General features: G+C 26.5%; 1 protein-coding gene across 1 annotated transcript; it reads left to right on the forward strand.

The window, feature by feature from the left end:
- The first annotated feature begins 4285 nt into the window (after positions 1 to 4285).
- LOC139425789 (endonuclease/exonuclease/phosphatase family domain-containing protein 1-like) lies at positions 4286 to 12865 on the forward strand. Its single transcript, XM_071181734.1, has 5 exons — positions 4286 to 4500; positions 5423 to 5556; positions 7324 to 7377; positions 9079 to 9204; positions 11188 to 12865. Exons 1-5 carry the CDS (start codon positions 4286 to 4288, stop codon positions 11532 to 11534), a joined length of 876 nt encoding a protein of 291 aa, XP_071037835.1. The 3' UTR covers positions 11535 to 12865.
- Positions 12866 to 22046: the final 9181 nt, after the last annotated feature.

Below are 22046 nucleotides of genomic sequence, written 5' to 3' on the forward strand. Positions count from 1 at the left end.
AACAAAAGAAGATAGCATAGGACTCATCTGATATAGCCTCAAACTTCCTGTAAATATTAAATTTCTATCTTGAATAGTTTTTTTACAAAATAGATGTTTGCATTTTTCGATCAGGAATTACCCCAGGTCACCCTATAAGAAGAATTCAATTATATATTTTTATTATTATTATTGATATTTATGATTTAAATCTATTTCAGTGCATAAAAAAAGTTTTCTTTATTATTATTTTAATGTTATGGAGCATTGCTCATTAAATCAATCTATCACATACTTATACCATTCAAGTTGTTTTTATCTATTTTTCTTTTGCAAAAAATATTATTTTGAAAATCAGGAATGCTTAAATTGACTATGATACCTTTTTACCTTGCTTATTTTAAATATACATATATACATATACATGTTTTTAAAAATATACATATTTTTAAAAAAATCATCACATTAATCTTATTCTATAATTGTTACTCATGCAACAAACTTTTTTCCTAATATAAGTAAAAGCTAAATAAAAGTTCCTAATCTCCTAGTTCTTTCTTTCATATTCCTATAAATGACTCCTAAAAAATTTCTTAGTAATCTTGCAGTCTATTCTTAGTAATCTATTTATTAGATTTTTTTCCCTTAAATACTTTTATTTATGTATTGCTATTATTTGCACTTGAATAATAAAATTAGCTGTGTGTGCATTATATGGTATATTAAAATAGGATCTGAATAGTCCAATCACTTTATTGAGTAGAGTATTCTACTTCCATGACTCCGGTATGCTTTCGTTAAGAATAGTTATCTGTTTCAGTTTCTTTTTCTCTGATTGCATCTTAGTGGTTCAGAATCAACTCTTATTAAATATCCTTAGTAGTTTCAGATTTAAAAAACTCTACAATACATGGTGGGACAGATTTTTACTACCATAATGTGCTTATGTGCTATTATTATCTTTGTATTATGACTAAGGATGACACTATCATTAATAGTGTGTTAGTTTGACATTAGTTACCCCTCTATATTTTTATTCTTATAACTTTCTTAAGTTCACCTCAACATTCATAGTATTTTCAAGTTTTTGTGGTTCGCTATCCACTAATGGTTCTGCATCCCACTTAGAAGTGTTGATAGATTTTTGTTGTACTTCATTATGATCTAAACAAAAATCGCTGTAAATATAAATTAGATTTACAAGTTTATGAATAATTGTTAAAATAAAGTAAGATACTTAAAATAACATTGTTTTTAAAATATTTTTTGTTTTCAAAACATTTTTCTCTAGTAAATGAACCATAATTGATAATGCTTTTAATATTTACAGAAAAGTACAAGTGAAAAGTATTAACTTTTGCTGAAACTTGATTTTGAGATTTACTTTTTCTGGATTTTGTTACTAGTTAAAGAGTATATGTTTTAGAAGAATTCATTGCGTTTCCTTTCTTAAACTTTTTCGAACAAAAGAATTTCACAAAAGTTTAAAACTTTGTGTCCTGTTAATTTGTTGCTGCAACACCATAAGCATACTGTATATAATATATTATAATGTATATAATATACCATAATGTATATAATCATAATATTAAATGTATTTGTCTGTGGTTAATTTTACTTGTTTTTAAATATCTATCACCCATATTATGTTTAAAAGATATTAATAACTTGTTAAATGAAATTAAATTATAACTTTTTTTTCTACCACACTCTCTTTTTTTTATATTGTGAAAGTATTTTGCTATTTCTGATAATATTGACTTTCATTGTTAAATATCTGCATTGAAGTGCAATTGTTTTATAAGGTAGTTTAAAAATTGTTTTTTATTAAATGAATTCCAATTTTGTGGCTCACTAGTTCATGCATGGTCTCGTTGTGGTAATATGTCATTTCAAAAAAAAGAACAAAATTAAAAAACTTAGAAAAAAGAATCAAAATTCCTAACAATATAATATTGAGTGAACCCCAAGAATTTAAAAGAAGTTTGAAAGCATTTGCAAGAGATTTAACTGAAACCTATTTAATACTTCACGAATCTCTTTATAACTCTCTTTGCATTATAATCTAAGACAACAAAATATCTGTTATTGTTTTCACACGTATATTTGATATTTTGAAACTAAATTTTATTTAATATCTTACTAATACATTTAAAACTGTATTCATTATAACTAAGGGTGGATTTACAGTGAATGTCAACATTAGCATATTGCATCCTCTGCACTCAGTTATAGATAGATAAGTTCTTTGCTCAGACAAATAATTTCTTCAGGCAGAGGACACATTTTGCAGAGGCACTGGTTTACTGGCATACTTACTGTGAATGCATTTGTGATGCCAGTATTGGAATTACATATTTCCTAGCTTTTAAAATTTCTTGATTTCATAAAATCATTTTTTTTTTAATCATTCTTAATTCTATTATCATCAAATTGAAATAATTATTTAGTTTTTATCTAATTTTATAAAAAGCAAATATAAATACTTTTATTCTTTTCTTAATGATTAATGTTACGGTTAACTTTTTAATTCAATACAAGTGAATAAGTCATTGATTCACTGTTGCGACTAAATCCAATCTATTTTTTTTTTAAATTTATTTTTCTTTAGCTGTTTTATTTCTCTAACTAAAAAAATTTTTGTTCACGATTTATATTCAATTCTCACGAACTTTTTAAAGATTAAGATGTTGATGGATTATTTATTATTAGCAATGAGATGTTTGCTTAGTTTTTGGCTATATTATCTATTGATAACTCAGCAACTTTAGATTTTTCCATGTTCTTAAGTGCTCGTTAGTGACTATTCATTCACTGGTAATTTAAAATTCTTGTTGTTAGGCTGGGATGGGGTTTGGATATTGATGGCTCCTCTGTCTGCCTGTTAATAGTTACAAAAATTACCATAGAAAAATGGATCTGCCTTATAAAAAACTCTCTTAATCTATACAGGGTGCATAGCGTTTTTTAAAGGTGCTTATTTTAGTTTTTTCTCTTAAAGGTACTTTTTTCAATGGGTGTTTTAAAAAGTGCTTAATTTTTCCCTTTTTCAAAATGAGATTTTTCCTTTACCATGTTGATTTTCGCTACGAATTATGCAAAAAGACACAGTTCACATTGTTCTATTCACTGTTTTCACAATTAATTCAATCCCAATCTATTTCGGTATATTATCAGTTCGTAGCTTATAAAATTCGTCTTACGTGATTCAAAACTTCATGATTTTTGACAATTATCAAAAACAAGGCCAAAAGGTTTTTCCCCGACATGTCGGTTAAAACAGTATAAAACTGTCAATTGTCAAAAACTTTCCAACCCTGCCTAATTATGATATTCTTTTAAAGTGCTTAAAAATATTTTTTGAGTCCTTGAAAAGTGCTTATTTTTTGTTGAATAATTTGACTACGCATCCTGCTATACAAAGAGATAATGCTTTTAATATTTTATTTTGTTCTTATGGCTGTATTTATACCTTTAAAAAGATGCTCCCTAAATAAAACTCATTCACTACAAATGCAAATGCACTAAGAAATTACAGCACTATTACAATCATGCCTCCACAGCATTTCCAGTCAAATATGTCTATGTTGATGCTTGATATTTATTATTCATTGCTTGAGAGTAATATACCAAAAGTTAGTGCCTGCTTAATATTATTTGCAAATGAAATGAGCTTTTCATGCTTTAAAAGCATTTTATTTGAAAAAGAAAATAAATTAATATCTCCTTTTAAAAGTGTATTGTTCAGTAATTTTTTTGATTTGCTATTTTTTCTTTTAAATATTGTATGCTCAATAATTTAACACAGAGGAATTGGGAAATATTGTAAAATGTTTGAAAGAATTGTAGAGTTTTAATTAAATGGGCAATGCTGTTTAAAGTTTGGAGAGGTTATGAAATGTTATAAACTTGAATGGAGAAAAATACCTTCAATTTTGGTGTTGTATGACACAAATAGAAATATAGAGATCAGTAAATAGCGGTAAAATCTATAACAACTATTAGTACAACAAAATATGATAAAAATAATTTTTAGCATTTGTTTCCACATTCCTCTAAACATTGTTTAAAAAAGGAGAATCCTATTCTTACTTAAAATAATTGTATTCCATTTTTAAGCATGAGTAATCTCATTACAATAGAGTTCCGATTATCCTAGTTTCCGTTTTAACTGAGCTATCAAATATTTCAAAGATATTTTTGTTCCAGTTATTTCTTTATTTTCAAAACTACCACCAAAAAAAGTCTGAATTTTATCTTCCAAACTCTCAGGAAAACAGACTGGCGGACAACGTTTACCGTTGAAATGAACATTAAAGTCGTCAATAATGAAAATGAATCTAGCAAAAGTGATGAAGACAGTGACGATGAAAATCAACATATAAAAATCTCTCATACAGATGGCTTAAAAGCTAATGAAAGTGCTATTGAATATATAGAATATCGAGGAGAGGCGACACCAACCTTCCTGTTATCCTTAAGAAAATGGGAAACATTGCAACAAAAAAGCGCCAAAGTAATGTAAAACAAAGAACAATAAAGGACTTTTTTAAGTAAAAACTCTATCATTCTCGTAAAATATGCTCTTTAAGTGTAATATGAGTTGTATGTTGTGTACTCGTATAAATTTTGTGTTTGTTAAATATATTACATTTACACCTGCTCTTTTTCTTACTCTTCTACCCTTTTTAATACTCTTCGCGTTAACCGAGTTTTTAGGCTATCTCAATTGGTCGTGGTCCACATTTACTCGGATAGTCGGGACTCTACTGTATTTTTGAGACTTTATTTTTTACTAAGTTTATAACAGCTGATGTTGCATAAAACAAATCTAAAACATCAATAAATTTAAATCACATCTGAAAGAATTGTTTTAGACACGTGAACAATTTATTTGTGGCATTAATTGAGCACATGAAACAATTAATTTGTGTTAGGTGCATGAATTTGTCAGGACTGACTGATAATTAATGCACTTACTAATGAGGAGCTGAGCTGGCAGATAATTTCCTGTGTCGGAGACAATTTCATGTGGTTTTTTTTATATTTTGATTTTTTAGTGGCATTACATATATATGTTCTTTCTACTGTTTTTCTATCTGTATTTTCATAGTCCTTGAAAAATGACAAAACATTTTATGACCACAACTTAAATTAAATGAAATAAGAACAATGAACTCTTAATACATTTAATTTTTCATTCTTTCTTTCATTCAACTCAATGAAAGAAACCTTTTAATTCTCATAGGATTTCTACATCATGGCAAAAATTTAACCTAATTTGTAAAAACCGACAAAACCGATTATTTTTATTTTAAAACAGTAAAAGTATATGAATAAAATGTTTGCCTTTTTTTACCCATATCGTCAGTTATGTGATTTGTTAAGCAGCTTAATTGTAAGATTCTAGTATTCATTTTATAACATGATCATTATGACTCAGATTTCTCATATATTTATTTGTTTTCAAGGTGAAAGGCATTGATTTTGTAGTGATATCATTCAGTTTAGTGTCTGAAACTTACGTTGCTAAACTCCTTCCTTCAATCTTAGAGCAACTGAAAGAAAAAATACAAGGTAAGAAATTAATTACAGTGAAAATATGGTTTTATGTTTTCAATGACTGCCGTTAATAAATGCATATTTTCTGCTTTTGGATACAAATTCAACAATATCCCTCTTAAAATTTATAATTGTTTGCAAATTTGCTATATGGTTTACATTAACAAATGTTTTTATGCTTTCGAAATCTTGGTCAGTTGTAGAAATATTCTCCGGTATTGTTTGCTCATCTTCATCGCTATCATAGGGAGCTGGCATTTAAATAAAAATTGAAGGAATTTAAAAGTAATGGGATCTGCGTTGTAGCCGACATAGATGTCATCGAAGATATTCAGACGTGCAATTTTGTTCTGAAGTGCCAATATTCTCATTGAATACCACAAAGCAATTAATCCGAAGAAGCTTTATTAAACCCATTTGTATTGCATTTTAATCAACTTTGCCTAACGCTGTATAAATCAAATTCTAAGCTTCCAGAACATTTATTTTTGCTGTAGAACATTTTACAGGTTACTGCAATCAAGAAAAAGAAATGATTACCTAACCTGTTGTTTAGTGTAATGTTCTTTATATGATTTTATATCTGTCATTGAACAGCCCACCCAATTTTGGGTTTACGACTACGAATGTTCAACTCCATAGCCTTGTAATTTTGAATCGATCCAGAGTACAAGGAAACTCCTGGATCAGTAACCCCAGAGATATTGATTTGTTATGGGAACATGGGAGGCCTTTTGCAACTCAACAGATTTAACATGCATCAGTCACCATTTACTACACGGGGAGTTTTTAGCCTTCTGGGATCAAACCCAAAAACTCTTGTTTTTACTCAATCAATGGGGAAATCCCCTCACACAGGTAAAAGAAAAAAAAAAAAAGAAACCAATGTCAGTAAGGTCAAAAACAACAAATAAACTAACAAGTCTTAAAGAAAAGGAAAACTTGGTAAAAGTTTGTGCACGCTTTATAGATAGAAAATAGATTTTGATCTGTTAGAAAAACATATAGTGCATTAAAAGTGTAACGTAAAATCCGGGATAATTTAACATTATTAGTTTAGGGAATCACGAAAATGATGAAACGATCAGCAGAAAATGATGAAAGAAGCTGAATATTGTTTTGAAACAGTCAATGTGAAACCGGAGTTTGACTGTATTTATTCATTTTTGAAATATAAGAATGTGTTATTGTATCTGTTTAATCACATGCAACTATTTTTAATTAAATTTTTTAAAACTTTTGGATTTCTTTGGTTGTTTACTACACTAATTTAACTAAAGCGCAGTATCTATTGTAATAATTTTATTTGGGTACCTTACTTTAAGTTTATAAAAATAAGCAAATAATGATTAGAACAATATATATATANGAAATATATATATATATTGTAACTGCATATTTGATTTAGCAAATATTTGGCTATTTATTTTTATCCTTTTTTACATGGTTTAAAAATTTATATGCATATTTTTACAAGCAGTTGAAGTCTTATTAATTATACAAATCCTACTTTGGATTAAATTACTAATTTAAAAAGAAAACAAAATTTTTTTAATGCTTACAAGTAAAGCAACTTTGTCACAGCTGAATATCTACAGTGCAACTTTCAACTTTAGAAGGAATGATATACTTTTTTAGATTGCTGTTAAATTTATGAATTCTGAAAAAAATTGTTTGGAAATAAAAGTGTAATTTTTATTTTTTATAACTCTATTGTATACTATATAACATGCATATCTAATGTATATAATTTTATTATACTAAAATATTGGTGCCTTGTAGGAAAGAAGAATATTTTCCTAGTTGGAGATTTCATACTTCCTCCTGGTCATACTGGTAAGTTAAAATGTGTAAAGTATGTGTACTGTGTAAAATGTGTACTGTAGTACAAAAATGCAGTTTTTGATATCCAAAAATATTTTTTTGTAGTTAACCTTTTGCTTACGGTGCTTAGCATGATGAAGCCATTCTGGTATGCTTATTGTACCAGCCTTAAGCAAATGGTTAATAAGATTTCATAGTTCATACAATTCAATATTTAATTTATCAATTTCCTTTGTCTTATGGAATTTATAAAAGCCCTACATATTAAACTTACTATTTATTCTATTATAAAACTTACTTTTTTAATTTATATTTTTGTACATTTATAATCTGTATTTAGTAACTTAAGTTATTTTAATGAATCAAGGCAATTCTTTAGATTCATTATTATTTTTCGATAGCTTTTTAGAGATTTATGTTGACAAGAAAATTTAAAACTTGATAAAAATAAGAATAATCAAAGAGCTTTCGGAAAAATTTCATTTTCAGTTTACCTCAAATAAAACTATTTAAACACGGACATTATAAAGCATCATTATTTCTGTGTTTAATCAAAACATGCTAATACCCTTTATTATAGGCTCTAAAAATTCAAAACTATTGAAATGTGTAGGTGCACTATATTGAATAAGAAGACTCTATTCTGTGATAAAAACTTTTCATTGCAAATTTTGTTTCATTAAATTGGTATTTTAAAATTCAAAGCTTAGAAGAAAGTGAGTTCAGTTTAACTCAGTTTGAGCCATGAAGTTTTAAATGCTTTCAAAATATCAAAATGCAATCAAATAATGACAGGATTACTTCCCCCATGCATATTCGTAAGTAATCTGGCCATAATTTGTTTGTAATTTGATATTTTGGAAAAATATATTTAAAACTTAATTGTTTACTCTAGGTTTACTTGAACTTTTTTTTCTCCATGCTTCAAATTTCAAATTACTTGTGCAGATGGAAGAAAGTTTTCCTTGAAGGATTTTTCCCACATAGTATAGTGTCATCTTTCTTCCTTCGTATTTTATAAATTCTTAATTTTTATGCATATTACTAAGTTGAAACTACTTAGAATACTAAATTACTACCAAACTACTGATTACTACTATTACTTTATACTAAATTAAAACTTCTTTTTATACAATAGATTAATTCTGTAAGGCTTTTCTAAAGTACTTCTTATCAATAGTTAATTGTTATTCGATCATATATATTTCAATTATAACTAAAATCAAAGAAATATTTATTTTTCCATTGTGGTTTCTTGAGATCGTAAGTTTTGTTAATTGATTCTGTTTATCTATAACTGCATTTTCATTTGTTAAAAATAATATGAAATCAAATTTTATTTCATTTTCTATAAAAGTATTATTTATTTTATTATACTGTGTGACCTTAAAAAGTATTTTAAAGTAAAAAGTAACCTTAAATGTTATAAAGTTATTTTGGATCCATTGTAGCCTGAATGTAATAAATTATTTCTATATTTGGTATGATTTCCGGTTTAATATCATGGTTATGTTCATCCAAGTAATCTTTTTACTTATGGGTCCCTTTCATGAGAAATACTATTTAATACAAGGATTCAAAGCTTGGAGTGTTAGTAGTACATCATGAAATAATGTTTATATAATTTTAATACAGAGATAAATCGATTGTCTGTTTGTGCTTGATACATTGTTCTTATTGCTGTTAGTATTTAATTATACTATTTTTGTTTAGTGTTTGAAGTGCTGAGCAGTCAAGGTTACACAAGTCTAGTTCCTGTTGAGACATCTTTAAATGACTCATTATGGCAAGAAGAAAGTCATATCTGGTCAAGTCTAAACATTAGAAAATATTTTACTGGTATGTCTTTCATTAGTTAATTTGTAATTTTTTTTTTTATACACATAAATCTACACATTTTTTTCCTCTTCCATCTCATGAAATTACTCTGAAAATTGTTGCCCTATTTTTATCTGTAGCTCATAAAATAAGATTCATATCAAACCTTGCTGGTATAAATCATAAATTCAGGTTTAAATAAAACCATTGTATATTTTTTTAAATTTATTTTTAAGGTTTCAGACCTGAATACGTTCTTAAAATGTAGCACTAGTTTCTCTAAACTTAATTTGATTTTAACCCCAAGATATTTAAAAGAAAGAGAAGCTCAGTATAAAGTGTATCTTTAACCTCTAAAATAAATGTTTATCTAAGTCCATCAGCTGATAGCTTCAAAAAAAATAAGAAGGCTGCAAATGTAATTTTTCCTAGCAGTTCAAACATTATTCTTGCAAAAAATTAGTATATTCTGCTTTGCATACTCTATGTTTGTGTTAGTTTTTGGTGCATCAAAGAGAAGTCCAAAATTATAGGAAAACGTATTTAAGTTTTCATTATTAAATTTAACAGTTTACAGTCTTTTGAAATGTGCTTTAATAACTTTCAATTTCTTAATCAAGTTATTGAAGGCTTTGTTCAAGCTAAAGTGGCAAGAGTTATAAATTATAAAGTTTTATACAATATTCCTATATTAAATTTCCTATACTATATTTAAACAATATTCCCATATTAAAATTATTTGGTTATTTCATTTTTAATTTTAATTATTTATTTTGATTTCTTAATGCAAATATTCCTTAAAGATGTTTAGTGATATTTTATAGGTAAAATCAATGTTCATCATGCTCTTTAAAAAACATTTTCTAGATATTGAATTTAAATTCAAGAAAGTTAAGCCATGTTACTATTTATAAATACTAAAAGTTAACATACTTTATTTTATCAATTTGTTTAATTTTCTAACCCCCCCCCCCCCCTTCTGTTCATGAGTTTGTATTGAAAATTTATGAAAGATGCAAGCTTGAGTTGATTGAAAATCTATTTAATTTTAATTGTTACTTACCTATGAACTATTTGAATGCCCTTACATTTCTAAGTAAAATATCATTTAATAAATTGTAAGGGTGAAATAATAATTAAAGGAAACTTATTGAACAGCTGTCAGAAATACATGCAGGAAATGAGACATATTTTGTTCTACACAGATTTCAAATTAAAATGTTTTGAATTTTTTGAGGCTATGTATATTTTTTAATTGAAATTTATTATTCTAAAATCTTGTTATATGTTTCCAAATTTTTAATTTGATTATTGTTATGTGCCATTTTTTCCTCTTATAATTACGAATTTGGAATTAAGTGGTAAAAAAAGGGAAAACTGTGTTGGTATCATTTTTAACTAATTTGTGTATATATTTTAATTTATGCATAATTTCTGTTGTTGCAGCTATACTCATATATTTTACACAAAAACTAAAGCATTTCTTTAATTTATATATATTTTTTGTAAATGTGAGTAGATGGAAATTTTGAAATTAGGTAGGGATAAGAAGTATGGATTTTGATATTAAGTATGGTATGAGAAACATGTGTATAGTACGGCTTTGAGGAGAACTCCAGACTAAAAGTCAGGGGCTGTCTGCTATTATGGTAACAAGCAAGAGCACATTTCTAATGGGGGTAAAATGGAGGAAAGAATGTGTCAACTGGTTTACTCACGACGATCTATGCCAAGATTAAGACAAAATTATTTATCCTACACCCTCATTCGAAGTGCCTTTTCCTCATAACCATAGTACCCACCACGATGCGAGACGTGTGTCTGAAGGAGTTCTCCTGAAAGCCGCACTATAAACACTGTGTTGGTGTCATTTTATTTTAAATTTAGAAATCATTTCGATTATTAAGACTATACTCGTACTTATTATTGATTAAAATGTTTGATATTTCTTGTAAAAACCAAATAATTAATGCTACCTTTTTTCTAAAACAAAAATATTTTTAGGTCGTAGTGGAGTTGTTGTCAATGGTCTTAGTCATTTAGCTATTCCTGATGGATGGAAGTGGGGTGGAATTGTGAGTAAACATTGCCCTATTTGGGCTGAAATCTTCACTGAGGAAGAATCGAACAATTCCAACGTCAAACCTCTGTTGAACGGAGTCAGCAAAACACCTCTTATTCATACTGATCTAATGCCTAATTCTCATAGTGAGGATACAATGACTCTTGACTCATATGACAAGGAGAGATGCAAAGGATTCTGGGGAAGTAGTTGGCCTTGGAGGCATCATAAACAAAGATTAATCAGTGAGACAAAAAATGCCATTAGTATGGAGAATGGCAGCCTTTAAACTACTTTGTTGATCTACTTATTTTTTGTACTGTTTGTTAATAGATCCAGGAATACTGAATATTTCATACAAAAGGACAATTTTAATAGAATGTATTATGTTTTAGGTAAGATTGAAATTTGCATAATTATTATAATAAAGATGCCCAGTTAAAACTGCTATGAAATCTTATATAAATATAAATAAATATGTAAATGCTGGGAATTCCGTAAAGATAACTGTCGAAAGAGTATAATTGCTATTGAAATAAGCTTAAGATAAGATATTAAAATAAGCTTAAGATATTCAAAGATAAATAAAAAATCATGTAAAGGCAGCTTTAATTGTGTTAAATGTTCTACTATTTTTTAAAATTATATATCAATATGCAGTAGAAGATTTATATAATACAAATCTATGTATCGCAATAATTTTACGATCACCAAAGCAAATCAAAATTGATAAATTTGTTGGATTAATATTCATAATAATTTCAATTTTTTATTTTATTTTTTGAATAGTTATTACTTAAATGCTTATTTTTGCACTTTAAAGTATGTTTGTTTAAAAATAATTTAAAAGAATTCTTTCTAATGCCTCATAGTTCATGGTTTGCATTATAAAGATCTATTGTTAATGCTCTTGAAACATCTCAAGTATTTCTAATGTGTTGCTTGGTATTTCACAAAATTGTGCTAATTTCAGTGAGCGGAATCTCACTTCAGCTCTGAAGTCTTGTAGTTATGTCATATCTTGAATGATCTGCTAGGAAGTAGTGTAAAAGTTGCCTTAAAAAAAAAAGAAAATAAAACTTATCTTTTTTGAGGAAATAAATTCTTTAAAATAAATTTCGAATGAACTGAAGTGTCCTTTATTATCATCTTAATAGAATTTTAAAACTTTCTCTAATATTTCATTATCAACTTTTTTTTTTGTTTGATGATTTTATCAAATATATCATCTCATTTTATGGTTTTAAAATAAAATTTGCTAATTTTTTTCTTATTTAAAAAGTTGAAAAGGTATTTTAGCTACTCATTATATTATCATTTTTTAGTATTTCAGTACTATAATTCATCAGTACATTAAGTAAATACAGTGTCTGTAATTTGCTTTTTCACTTATGTCCTAGCCGTTAAATTAGTTAATTTTTTTTCTTTCTAATGTTAGTTTCATAATTGTTAAATACTTAAAGCAAGGATTTATTATTTATAACTAGCACTGAAATTGAAACTTTGTTAAACACCACACAGATGAATAAAATTATACATAACAACTAGCTCCCCTCATTTGTTGTTAATAAAGATCCTTATCTTCTGGATAAGGACGGCTCAATGTTTACAATGTATGGTGTTTTAATGAATATACACATGCTTTACGCCACTATAATTTTTTCTATTCAAAGGATTGCTCAAGTCTTTTGGTAGTGTATTTTGTTTTAACTATCACCTACCAATTATGTTACTAGTTTGCACTACAGGAAATAAGCAATGCTCAGTAATAAAATATTTTCCAAGATAATTTAAAATTTTCCTCTATATTAAGCCCTATGTCTCTTATTCTGTTATTATTTTTTTTTCAAATAATGCTTAAACATATGTTCTGCTTACATGTACTCTAAAGAAATGTTATTTTTATCTAAAAATTAATTGTTATCGTAGGGGTATACTACCGTTTTTGAAAAAGGGCTGCAGTAAAAAAAAAAAAAAAAAACTGCTTTCTTGAATAGGTGCATCATGAATTCAATTTTCATGTCATTTGATTATAATTTAATTATTCTGCAGGATAACAAAAGCATTATCAATTCATTTTTAAAATTGCATTGTAGCAGGTTTTTCCGGGGAAAAGTTAATTTTCTTTTATTGTATTTAAATTTTACTTACATTTTTAATTTTAAATAAACCCTATAATAAATTTTGTTAAAATTAACAAAAATAATGAAATATAGAATATATTTCTAACTCTTTTGCACCATGTTAAATGACTCAACCTTTTGTAATTTCCATGTTTTTATTTCTATGTTCTTTTTTAAAAGTTTATTGACATTATTTTAAAATTATGACCAGTTAATTAGTTTTTTCCAATTAATTTTTGGTGAAGCCAGGAAGCTGCAGAATGAACAGTCAAGTCACGTTGTGTACCCCTATTTAACAATTTTACATATTCAACATTACTTATTTCTTTGCTCATGTTAAATAAATGTCTCCTTTATGCTCAATTTTACATTTTCTTAATTTTTAATATGTTGCTTGATATTTCTGGATCTATTTATGTATTGTGTACTTAACATATTTTCTTATTTTAACCATGTAGTTAATAAATTATTTCCTATAATAGTTTTATAAACCATTTACTTTTTCTATGTACATGTGATGTGGTCTCATTATTTATAAAAACTGTTTGCAAATTTTTGTTGTTGAACTATAAAATTATTTATTAAGTTGTTATTTATGCTTTTACTCTCTGTGTTTTATAGTTGTTACATTGTTTAATTTAATTTTTTTGTAATAAGATTGTTATTAATATTGAAATCTAAAACTAGCATTTGGCAGACAGTTTGCATTTTATTCTTATGTCTTATTTTGAAAGTATAAAATTATTGTTTTTATGTATTTAAGGAATAGTAAGTAGACTTACTCTTATGAATTTAGTTAATTTGTTTCAAATGCATAATTATTTTATTTATGCTAATGAAATTATCTAATATATAATTTTTAAAATACTACATCGTTTGACGTTAAAAAAGAGGAGTTTATATTGATAGATTGGTTTTTTGTTTAAAATAAATATTGTATGAGATAAACAGTTCTTTAGTTGTACTTTAACTTGAATTAATTATTTTGAAATAAGTTTTAAGGATACATACATAGTAGTTAGGTCTGCCTCTATTTTGTTATGTTTTTTTATATTTTTACCTTGATTTCTGTGTTTTAAAATTGTTACATTCAAGTTTTTTAATTCCCCTAACTTGATATGATGAAAGTTATAGTCATCACTAAATTCTAACTATTTTACTCTTCGGGTTAATCCAATTTAAATTCATTTTTTACTAACTTTTTTTGTTAATTATGTTTCACAAAGGAATAAATTGGAAAAAAATATAACTAAGTTGTCTTGAGGGATTTTTTTATTAATAATATGTATTTTTCATTCTTTATTTATTATTATTATTATTTTGATAATACAATGAAAATTTGAAGGAATGTTTTTCTGATATGTAATTTTCTCTTTATCAATTAACAACTCATTTAGGAAGAAAAAAAAATGTAAGCAGATGTATCAATGAGGTATTAAAACTCAATACACAATGTATGCACATAAACCTCCATTAATACTATTATTAATTGAACATTAAAAAAATGTTATTGTCAATATTTTGAATTATTCAATATGATAAAGTCTGTGATAAATATTTTTCTAGTAAGCAAATATTTTGTTTTGATTAAAATTGACTATTTGTTTTTATTTTTGTGATTCAATGTTTTATAATATTATTTTGGGTGAAGTTAAAAATATTGAAAACCTAAAGGCATTCTACTGCAACATTAGAAATGTTTTTGTATTGGTTTATAGGATATTAACATACAATGATAATACATTATTTTATTGCAATAGTTCGTATTTATGCACTTGAGAAAAAAAATACAGCTTTATAATGAATGTATTAATTTTAGTGACATCTTTCTATTTTGATATGATAAAAAAAATGTGATTTTGATAAAAATTACTGCTGTAAATACTTGAGTAGGTAGTAAAACAGTAAACAAAGCCTATGAAATAATTATGTGATAAATTGGTGCTTTTTAGTTTATGTGTTTTAATGATTAGTATTTAGTAGCATTTTCAATGTACTAATTTTTACGGGAGTGATTTATAAAAAAAAAGTAATAATTAGTATCTGAGATAGCTTAATGTTAGCAATATTTAGTGCTATTCTATTCAAAAACTTTGTCATAAACTCACTGATATGTAATGCTACTTAAATTAGAATCTTTGTCACTGGGATTTTACTAATCTGAAAAATATATATGGTTAACTTATCAAACCATTATTGATGTTTAATGAAAGATATATATTGCTTTGAAATGAATTCATATTATATCCTTGTTTGTTTAACAATGCTATTCTTATATATATTAATTTTAAAAAGAATTAAATCATAAAAGGTTCGTTTATTAGAAAAGAAAATTAGATTCACCTCATACTTTATTTTTATGGTCTTTTTAAGCTCATTTTAACTATAATTGTATAATTGCTTTTTCTTAAATAATGAATTACTTTATTATGGAATTTAGTATTATACAAATTAGGTTTCTCTATTGAAAAGTGAAACTGATTAATACACTTCAAGTTTGAAAACAATCGTTTTACTTACAGATTGTTCAAAAATTATCACCCAAAATATGTTCTATTATGTCCTCCCAAAATATATTGACCACTCAAAGTATATTGTTCTGTAAGGACCACCCAGAGTATGTTGTTCTCTGCAATGTCCACCCGAAAAATATATTCCTGTAATGACCACCCAAAATATATTATTTTGTTAAGACCTTTCAAAATATATTGTTCTGTAATGCCCTCCCCCCCTAAAAATATAGAAGTATATATTTAGAAAACTTGGAGATGTTATAAAAAACTAGTATTTAAGTTGAGGGAAAAAACCAATTAAAGCATGACAAATTACCATTAACACTGGCAGGTGTCAAAACCTGTTTGTTTGTTTAGTTGATACTTAATGTATGTCTAATTATTCTCTTTCAAGCACTCTCTGTTTCCTCCATAGTCAAACTAGTTTTGATGTGCATTCACTTTCTTCAATAGTAATTGATAATTTTTTGCTACTGTTTTTTTTTTTTCTCTTCCCTTCTATTTCTAACTTAAAAAATAACTTGTAACTGTCAGCGTGATGTGTATACCTTTTGTCTTCATTGTTAAAAGATTCAATAAATATATATTAAGTGCTGCTATTATGAAATATCTTGTGTAAAGGGGAGTTGAATATTATATTTTCGAGTTTAATGTCAAAATTCAATTTTCAAGCATATCATGTTTGTCTGCATATCAAATTGACATATTTATAATTGGAAAAATATGATGAATTTTTTTCCTCCAAAGACATGTAATTTATTTGAACAAAATGTAAAATATTTTTTTTGAAATTCAAATAGAATTAAATAATATTTTTCTAATTTCTTACATCTTTAAAAGACACTAATGAATTTAAAAGATTTCTAAAATGTAACTATATTCTACAGAATTTGTATTTATTATATTCTTTATAATTTTAATTAATTTTAATTGTAAAAATAAAATGTATTTTCTTACACTTATTTATTACAGTAGAAAATTATTATGAGTCAAAATTCTTGAACCATGACATAAAATTAGTATTTTATGAAAACTTGTGCTTTAAATATCATTAAAAAATATATGCTGAATTTTTCTGTATTTATTTATTAAAATTATCTTTCAGGAATCATCAAACAAAAATTTCAGATAATTATGAAATTGTATTTTTTATTTCTTGAAATTTCTTTTAAACCAAAATAGCAATGCTACTATATTTTATTTTAAAACAAATTAACTTCACCCCCATATGGAGAGAAAATTGAAGCAGTGATAATTACGGAATATTGCTAAATCATTTAATGACAAAAAATTTCTCCAAATGAAACCTGTTAATTTTTTTATTGAATTTCCTTTGGTGACTTTAGCAATGTAATTTTTTAATTAATATCTGCAAAGAACTTAATTGCTTGCAACCAATTTTTTTGGAAAACCTATTTTTTTAAACTATTAAATGTATAAAAGTTAATTTAAATCTCTTCGTTTCTTAAAATAATATAAAATTTTGAATTCTTTTTTTTTTTTAATTTAAATATCAGGAATTTTGACTCTTATTTATGTGTGCTCACCGATAATTGTAAATTATGCACTTGTGATTATCCATATCTATATAATGCCATGTATTATTGGAATAAAATTATTTAAATGAATATAAGTGAGTGTTATTGCTATATTTTATTATTAATATAATGAATAAAAAATTTTATCTGATGTTTACTTGCGTGAATGAGTTATAGATGTTTATTCCCAAGTTTTGTGATAGTCATACATGTGATTTTTAATTCACAAATAATCTGCTTTATATTGTTAATGAATTTTCTGGAGCTATTTCAGTATTATTTTTGTAAATTGCAAACTGAATCTTCCAGAAATCTGTGAATGTTGTTTAAAAGTGTAGATTTATTAGCTTGCTGTATTCACTATAGGAATTTCATTATGTCATCTGTGAAAATAACATTTGCAAATGTCTCATTCATATGAATAAGTAGAATAAATAAATTAAAATAAAGCTGTTTTATGTGTATTTTAATGTCTTAGCTGTTCTTGCTCAGTTCTGCTTGGCTATCAAAATGTGATAAAATATTCTATTAATATGCATAACTGCCAACCCAACTGGAATTTCCCCGAGCTACTGGATTTTACGCGAATACCCTGGATTATTTGTAAAAATTCTTCCAAATTTTTACTAATTAAGAAAATATCCCTATTTTTAGGGATATTTTTTTGTAAAAAATCCCTTAAAAGAGGTAAAAGGTATTCCATTGAATATGAATCAGGGTGATTAAATCTAATTTAAGATTGATTAAATCCAATAGTTTTAAATTGCTTCCGTTCGTAAAATTTAATTTTTCTTTTAATTTTTCCGTTCGTAAATTCGCAACGAATTTAAAAAATTCAGCGATTCGGTAAGAAATGTTCGAAACACAAAACTTGATCTGGTTTAACTGAATCCGAAGCAATGACGTTTAAACCGCTCTGACTACCTTTTTCTGATTGGCTGGATTTGTTTCCTTTGAGATAATAAGGGAAAGTTACGTTTCGGAGTCTTGTAATTTTTTTAAACACTATGTAATCACAATTTTTTTGCGTCTAATACAAATTAATTACTAAATTTAAGAATTTTATTTCATACTTTATAGATTATATAAATATACATTTTAATGCATTAAGTCCATGTTTTACTTAATTTATATTTTGACCTGATTATAAAGGATTATTTTCTTGCTCAACTCTTATAACTGCTTGGCTATCTGAGTATGGTCAAATATTCAATTAATATTTAATATGCATTTTTTTAAAAAAAAATTTGAGCACTATTAAAATAAGTTTTTGAATCTAATATAAATTAATTTCTAAATTCAAGAATTTTATTTCATATTTTATAGATTATATACATTTTAATAGAACAAGACCATGTGTTAATAATTGTTAAGAGATAAAATAATAAAATATCAATGATATATGGATTATCCCTTTTATATATAAATTTTAAGATTTCCATTAGATATTTTAAACTTCGTACTTTATTTGTATTTTACTTTTGTTGTTTCAGTTATAACTTGATTCTTCTTAGATTAAAAAAAATGTCTGTTATCTCGTTTTTTATCTTTTATTCTGATCTAAATTTTGACTAGTTCAAACGATAAACAAAAGTGAAGTAAAATTTGTGAGATGGTTTGCACTATCGGCCATCAAGTTCTCAAGGTTTCTCGAGGATGGAATTATTTAGTTCCAACAATGACTAATGAATTAAGAAAGTGAAGGCGGATGGAATTAAAAATAATATTCGGATTACCGCGATATACGTACAAAACTAGAAAATTTACTCTTGCCAAATTTTAGTATTAATTGCTACGTTCGTTAATGACAAAGGATCTGCAAAACTTTTTAAAGTAACCACTTTTTCTAGCAATAACGTTGGCACAGACTCAAGATGAAATTTCCAAGCAAGGAAATATTTCAGTATGACAATCAGCGATGTTTTTTTTAATTTTTTATAGCAATCATAGCCATTGAGCCTCCCAATGTGAGGTGACCAGGTTCGAATCCCACGGGTGCTTTGTTACGAATTTTACTCCAGGTTCGCACCGATACAGTGCCGATAAAATATTTTCAGTGATAGACGGATCATGGATTAGAATCCCCTTGCCGTCAGGCTGACCTTGGGAAGTTTTCGTGGTTTTCCTTTCTATGCAACTGGTCATTTCCGTCAAAAAGTCATCCACGAGGACTAGTTTGTCCGGTGCTTGATGCAGGAGGGTCTTCTGGGTTGGGTTAAAAATTTCAAGGCTACAGAGTTGAACATTAATAGATGAAAACTCAGAAGTGGATCATCTGTTAAACACCGGTTATCAAATAAAATCAAAGCCATCTGTTGAAAAAAATTGTAACTTACTGCGGAACTTGAGAATGAATTTTCTTGAGTCCTAAGCGGAAGGTGACCATACACTTCTCTTTTCTTCCGTTTTTCGTTTCATTTTACAAATCTTCCGTCAATTTTGGAAAGAGAAAAAGTTTTTATTTGCAGGAACTTTTCACCAATGTTTTTGCTTGTTAACTAAGGGAATGAGAAGGTAAAATATCCTTGAATTTATCACAAATTAATCAGCAAAAGATACCCACTTATGCCAACTATTTTTTTAGTTGATTACTTCAAAACAAATAATTAATCAAGTTTAAAAATTCATTTTGAAAATTTAATAAGGGTTATAAAAAAATGTAATAAATTTCAAAACGCGGGAAACTTTTAAATTAAATATTAAAAAAATTAAATTAAAGACAATTTCTGTTAGCTTAAAATTGCACTAAACAGTGTGAAATAAAATAATTACATGATTTTTTGAACAGGACACTAAAAAACTGTAATAAAATTTATATTAAAATACTGAGAGACAAAGAAATAGGCTGTATCCAGCTCTTCGTAAGAAAAGCATTTAATGTATAGGCGCAGTCGAGGTGGCTCAGGGGATAGAGTGCTTGCCTAACATTTATTTTTTTATTTTATTTTCAAGATTAAAATTATGACTCTTAACATTTCGATGCGAAAAATTGCAAGTACGTTTACATAAAACAAAAATAACAATCTAATGAAAAAAGGGAAAAATTAAATTAAAAAATTACTCTTTTCTGATAATAATAATGTGCAAGTATCGTAGGTTGACTACACTTATTAACACTTTATATTGCTCTCTGCTATTAAATTTTAAGGGAGATTCAAGCTAAAATCATTGAACAGAATAATAAATATTCCTGATATTCTTCCTTCCATTCTCATATGTTTCTTGAATACGGAATTAATGATCCATGGGACCATCATTTTGTGAAGCAACTATCATTCCTACCCCAACATTCATTGCGTGCGAAATCAATGATTAAATGAAATGCATGTATGCTGCATCCCTTTTCGTTTTGCACTTTTTATTTCATTTTTGTCACTGAAAAGTATTGGAAAACNTTTTTTTTTTTTTTTTTTTTTTTTTTTCTTTTCTTTTTTTTTTTTTTTTTTTTTTTTTTGTTAAATATGGAGTTTTTATTTTCTTTTTTAAAAAAATAATTTTTATTTAATTTACATTTTTTATTTAATTTTTATTACTAAAAATCTGGAAAACAGTTGGAAAGGCAAATGGTAAAAATAAAAGTGTTATAATCTAAATAAACTTGACTTATAATGTATTGAATTTAACTACAGTTCCATTGCTTATTAGCTCGATTAATTCTTAAAATTTTAATATAGTGACTCAGAGGGTAAAATTTTGTTTTTTCGTTAAATACGGATTTTTTTCTTTTTTTTAAAAAAGAAAATAATAATTTTTCAAAATTTTTGAAAAATTTAATAAAATTTTTAATAAATAATAAAATAATTAATAAAAATTTTTGAAAAATAACGTTCTTATGGCATTATAAGTAATATAATAATTAATATAATATTTAATAAAATTTTTGAAAAACAACATTCTTATCGAATTGCGAAATACCATGAGAAAATTAATCTGAATGTGTTTTCACCATAGAAGAAACTTTGGATAAACTATTACAAACGGGATCAACTTTGTACTAAATCTGCTAAATGAAACTAATTTTTTTTTGTTTCCAATTTTTTACTGTGTGAGATCATTATTTTTGCTTCACAATAGCTTTTTATTCACATCAATATGTTAAGAGTCTTATTCTATACTTTGAATGTTTAAAAAAAAATTTTAAAGAATAAAGACAAAAGATCAGCAATTAGTGACCATATTGTCCGGAGATAAAAAATTTGCTCGTAAATTGCGGATTCGTGTGTGCGTAGCACCCCGAAAAATATATAAAAAAGCTACAAATAAAAACTTCCGCCAATTTTTCTTGGCTTGAAGCGTTATCTGGTCGATACGAATTCGGCTCTTGGCTTGATCGCAGTGAAAACGTGAAATATCCTCAGTGGTAGACGGATCATTGGTTAAAGTTAAAGTCTCCTTGCCATCGGGCTAATCATGGGAAGTCTTTTTTGGTTTCCCTCTCCATGTTAAGCAAATGCTGGTTAGTTTTATCAAAAAGTCCTCCTTTAGGCCAGTTTGCAACAATGCTTGATCAGGGAGCTCCCTTGTGTTCTGGATTGAGTTCAAAATTGCATGGTTACGGAGTTGAACATTGATAGTCATAAACTCAAAATTGAGTCGGTTGTTCATGGTAAAACAATAAAATCAAATG

This window comes from Parasteatoda tepidariorum, chromosome 6 (assembly GCF_043381705.1).
Source record: "Parasteatoda tepidariorum isolate YZ-2023 chromosome 6, CAS_Ptep_4.0, whole genome shotgun sequence".
NCBI lineage: Eukaryota > Metazoa > Arthropoda > Arachnida > Araneae > Theridiidae > Parasteatoda > Parasteatoda tepidariorum.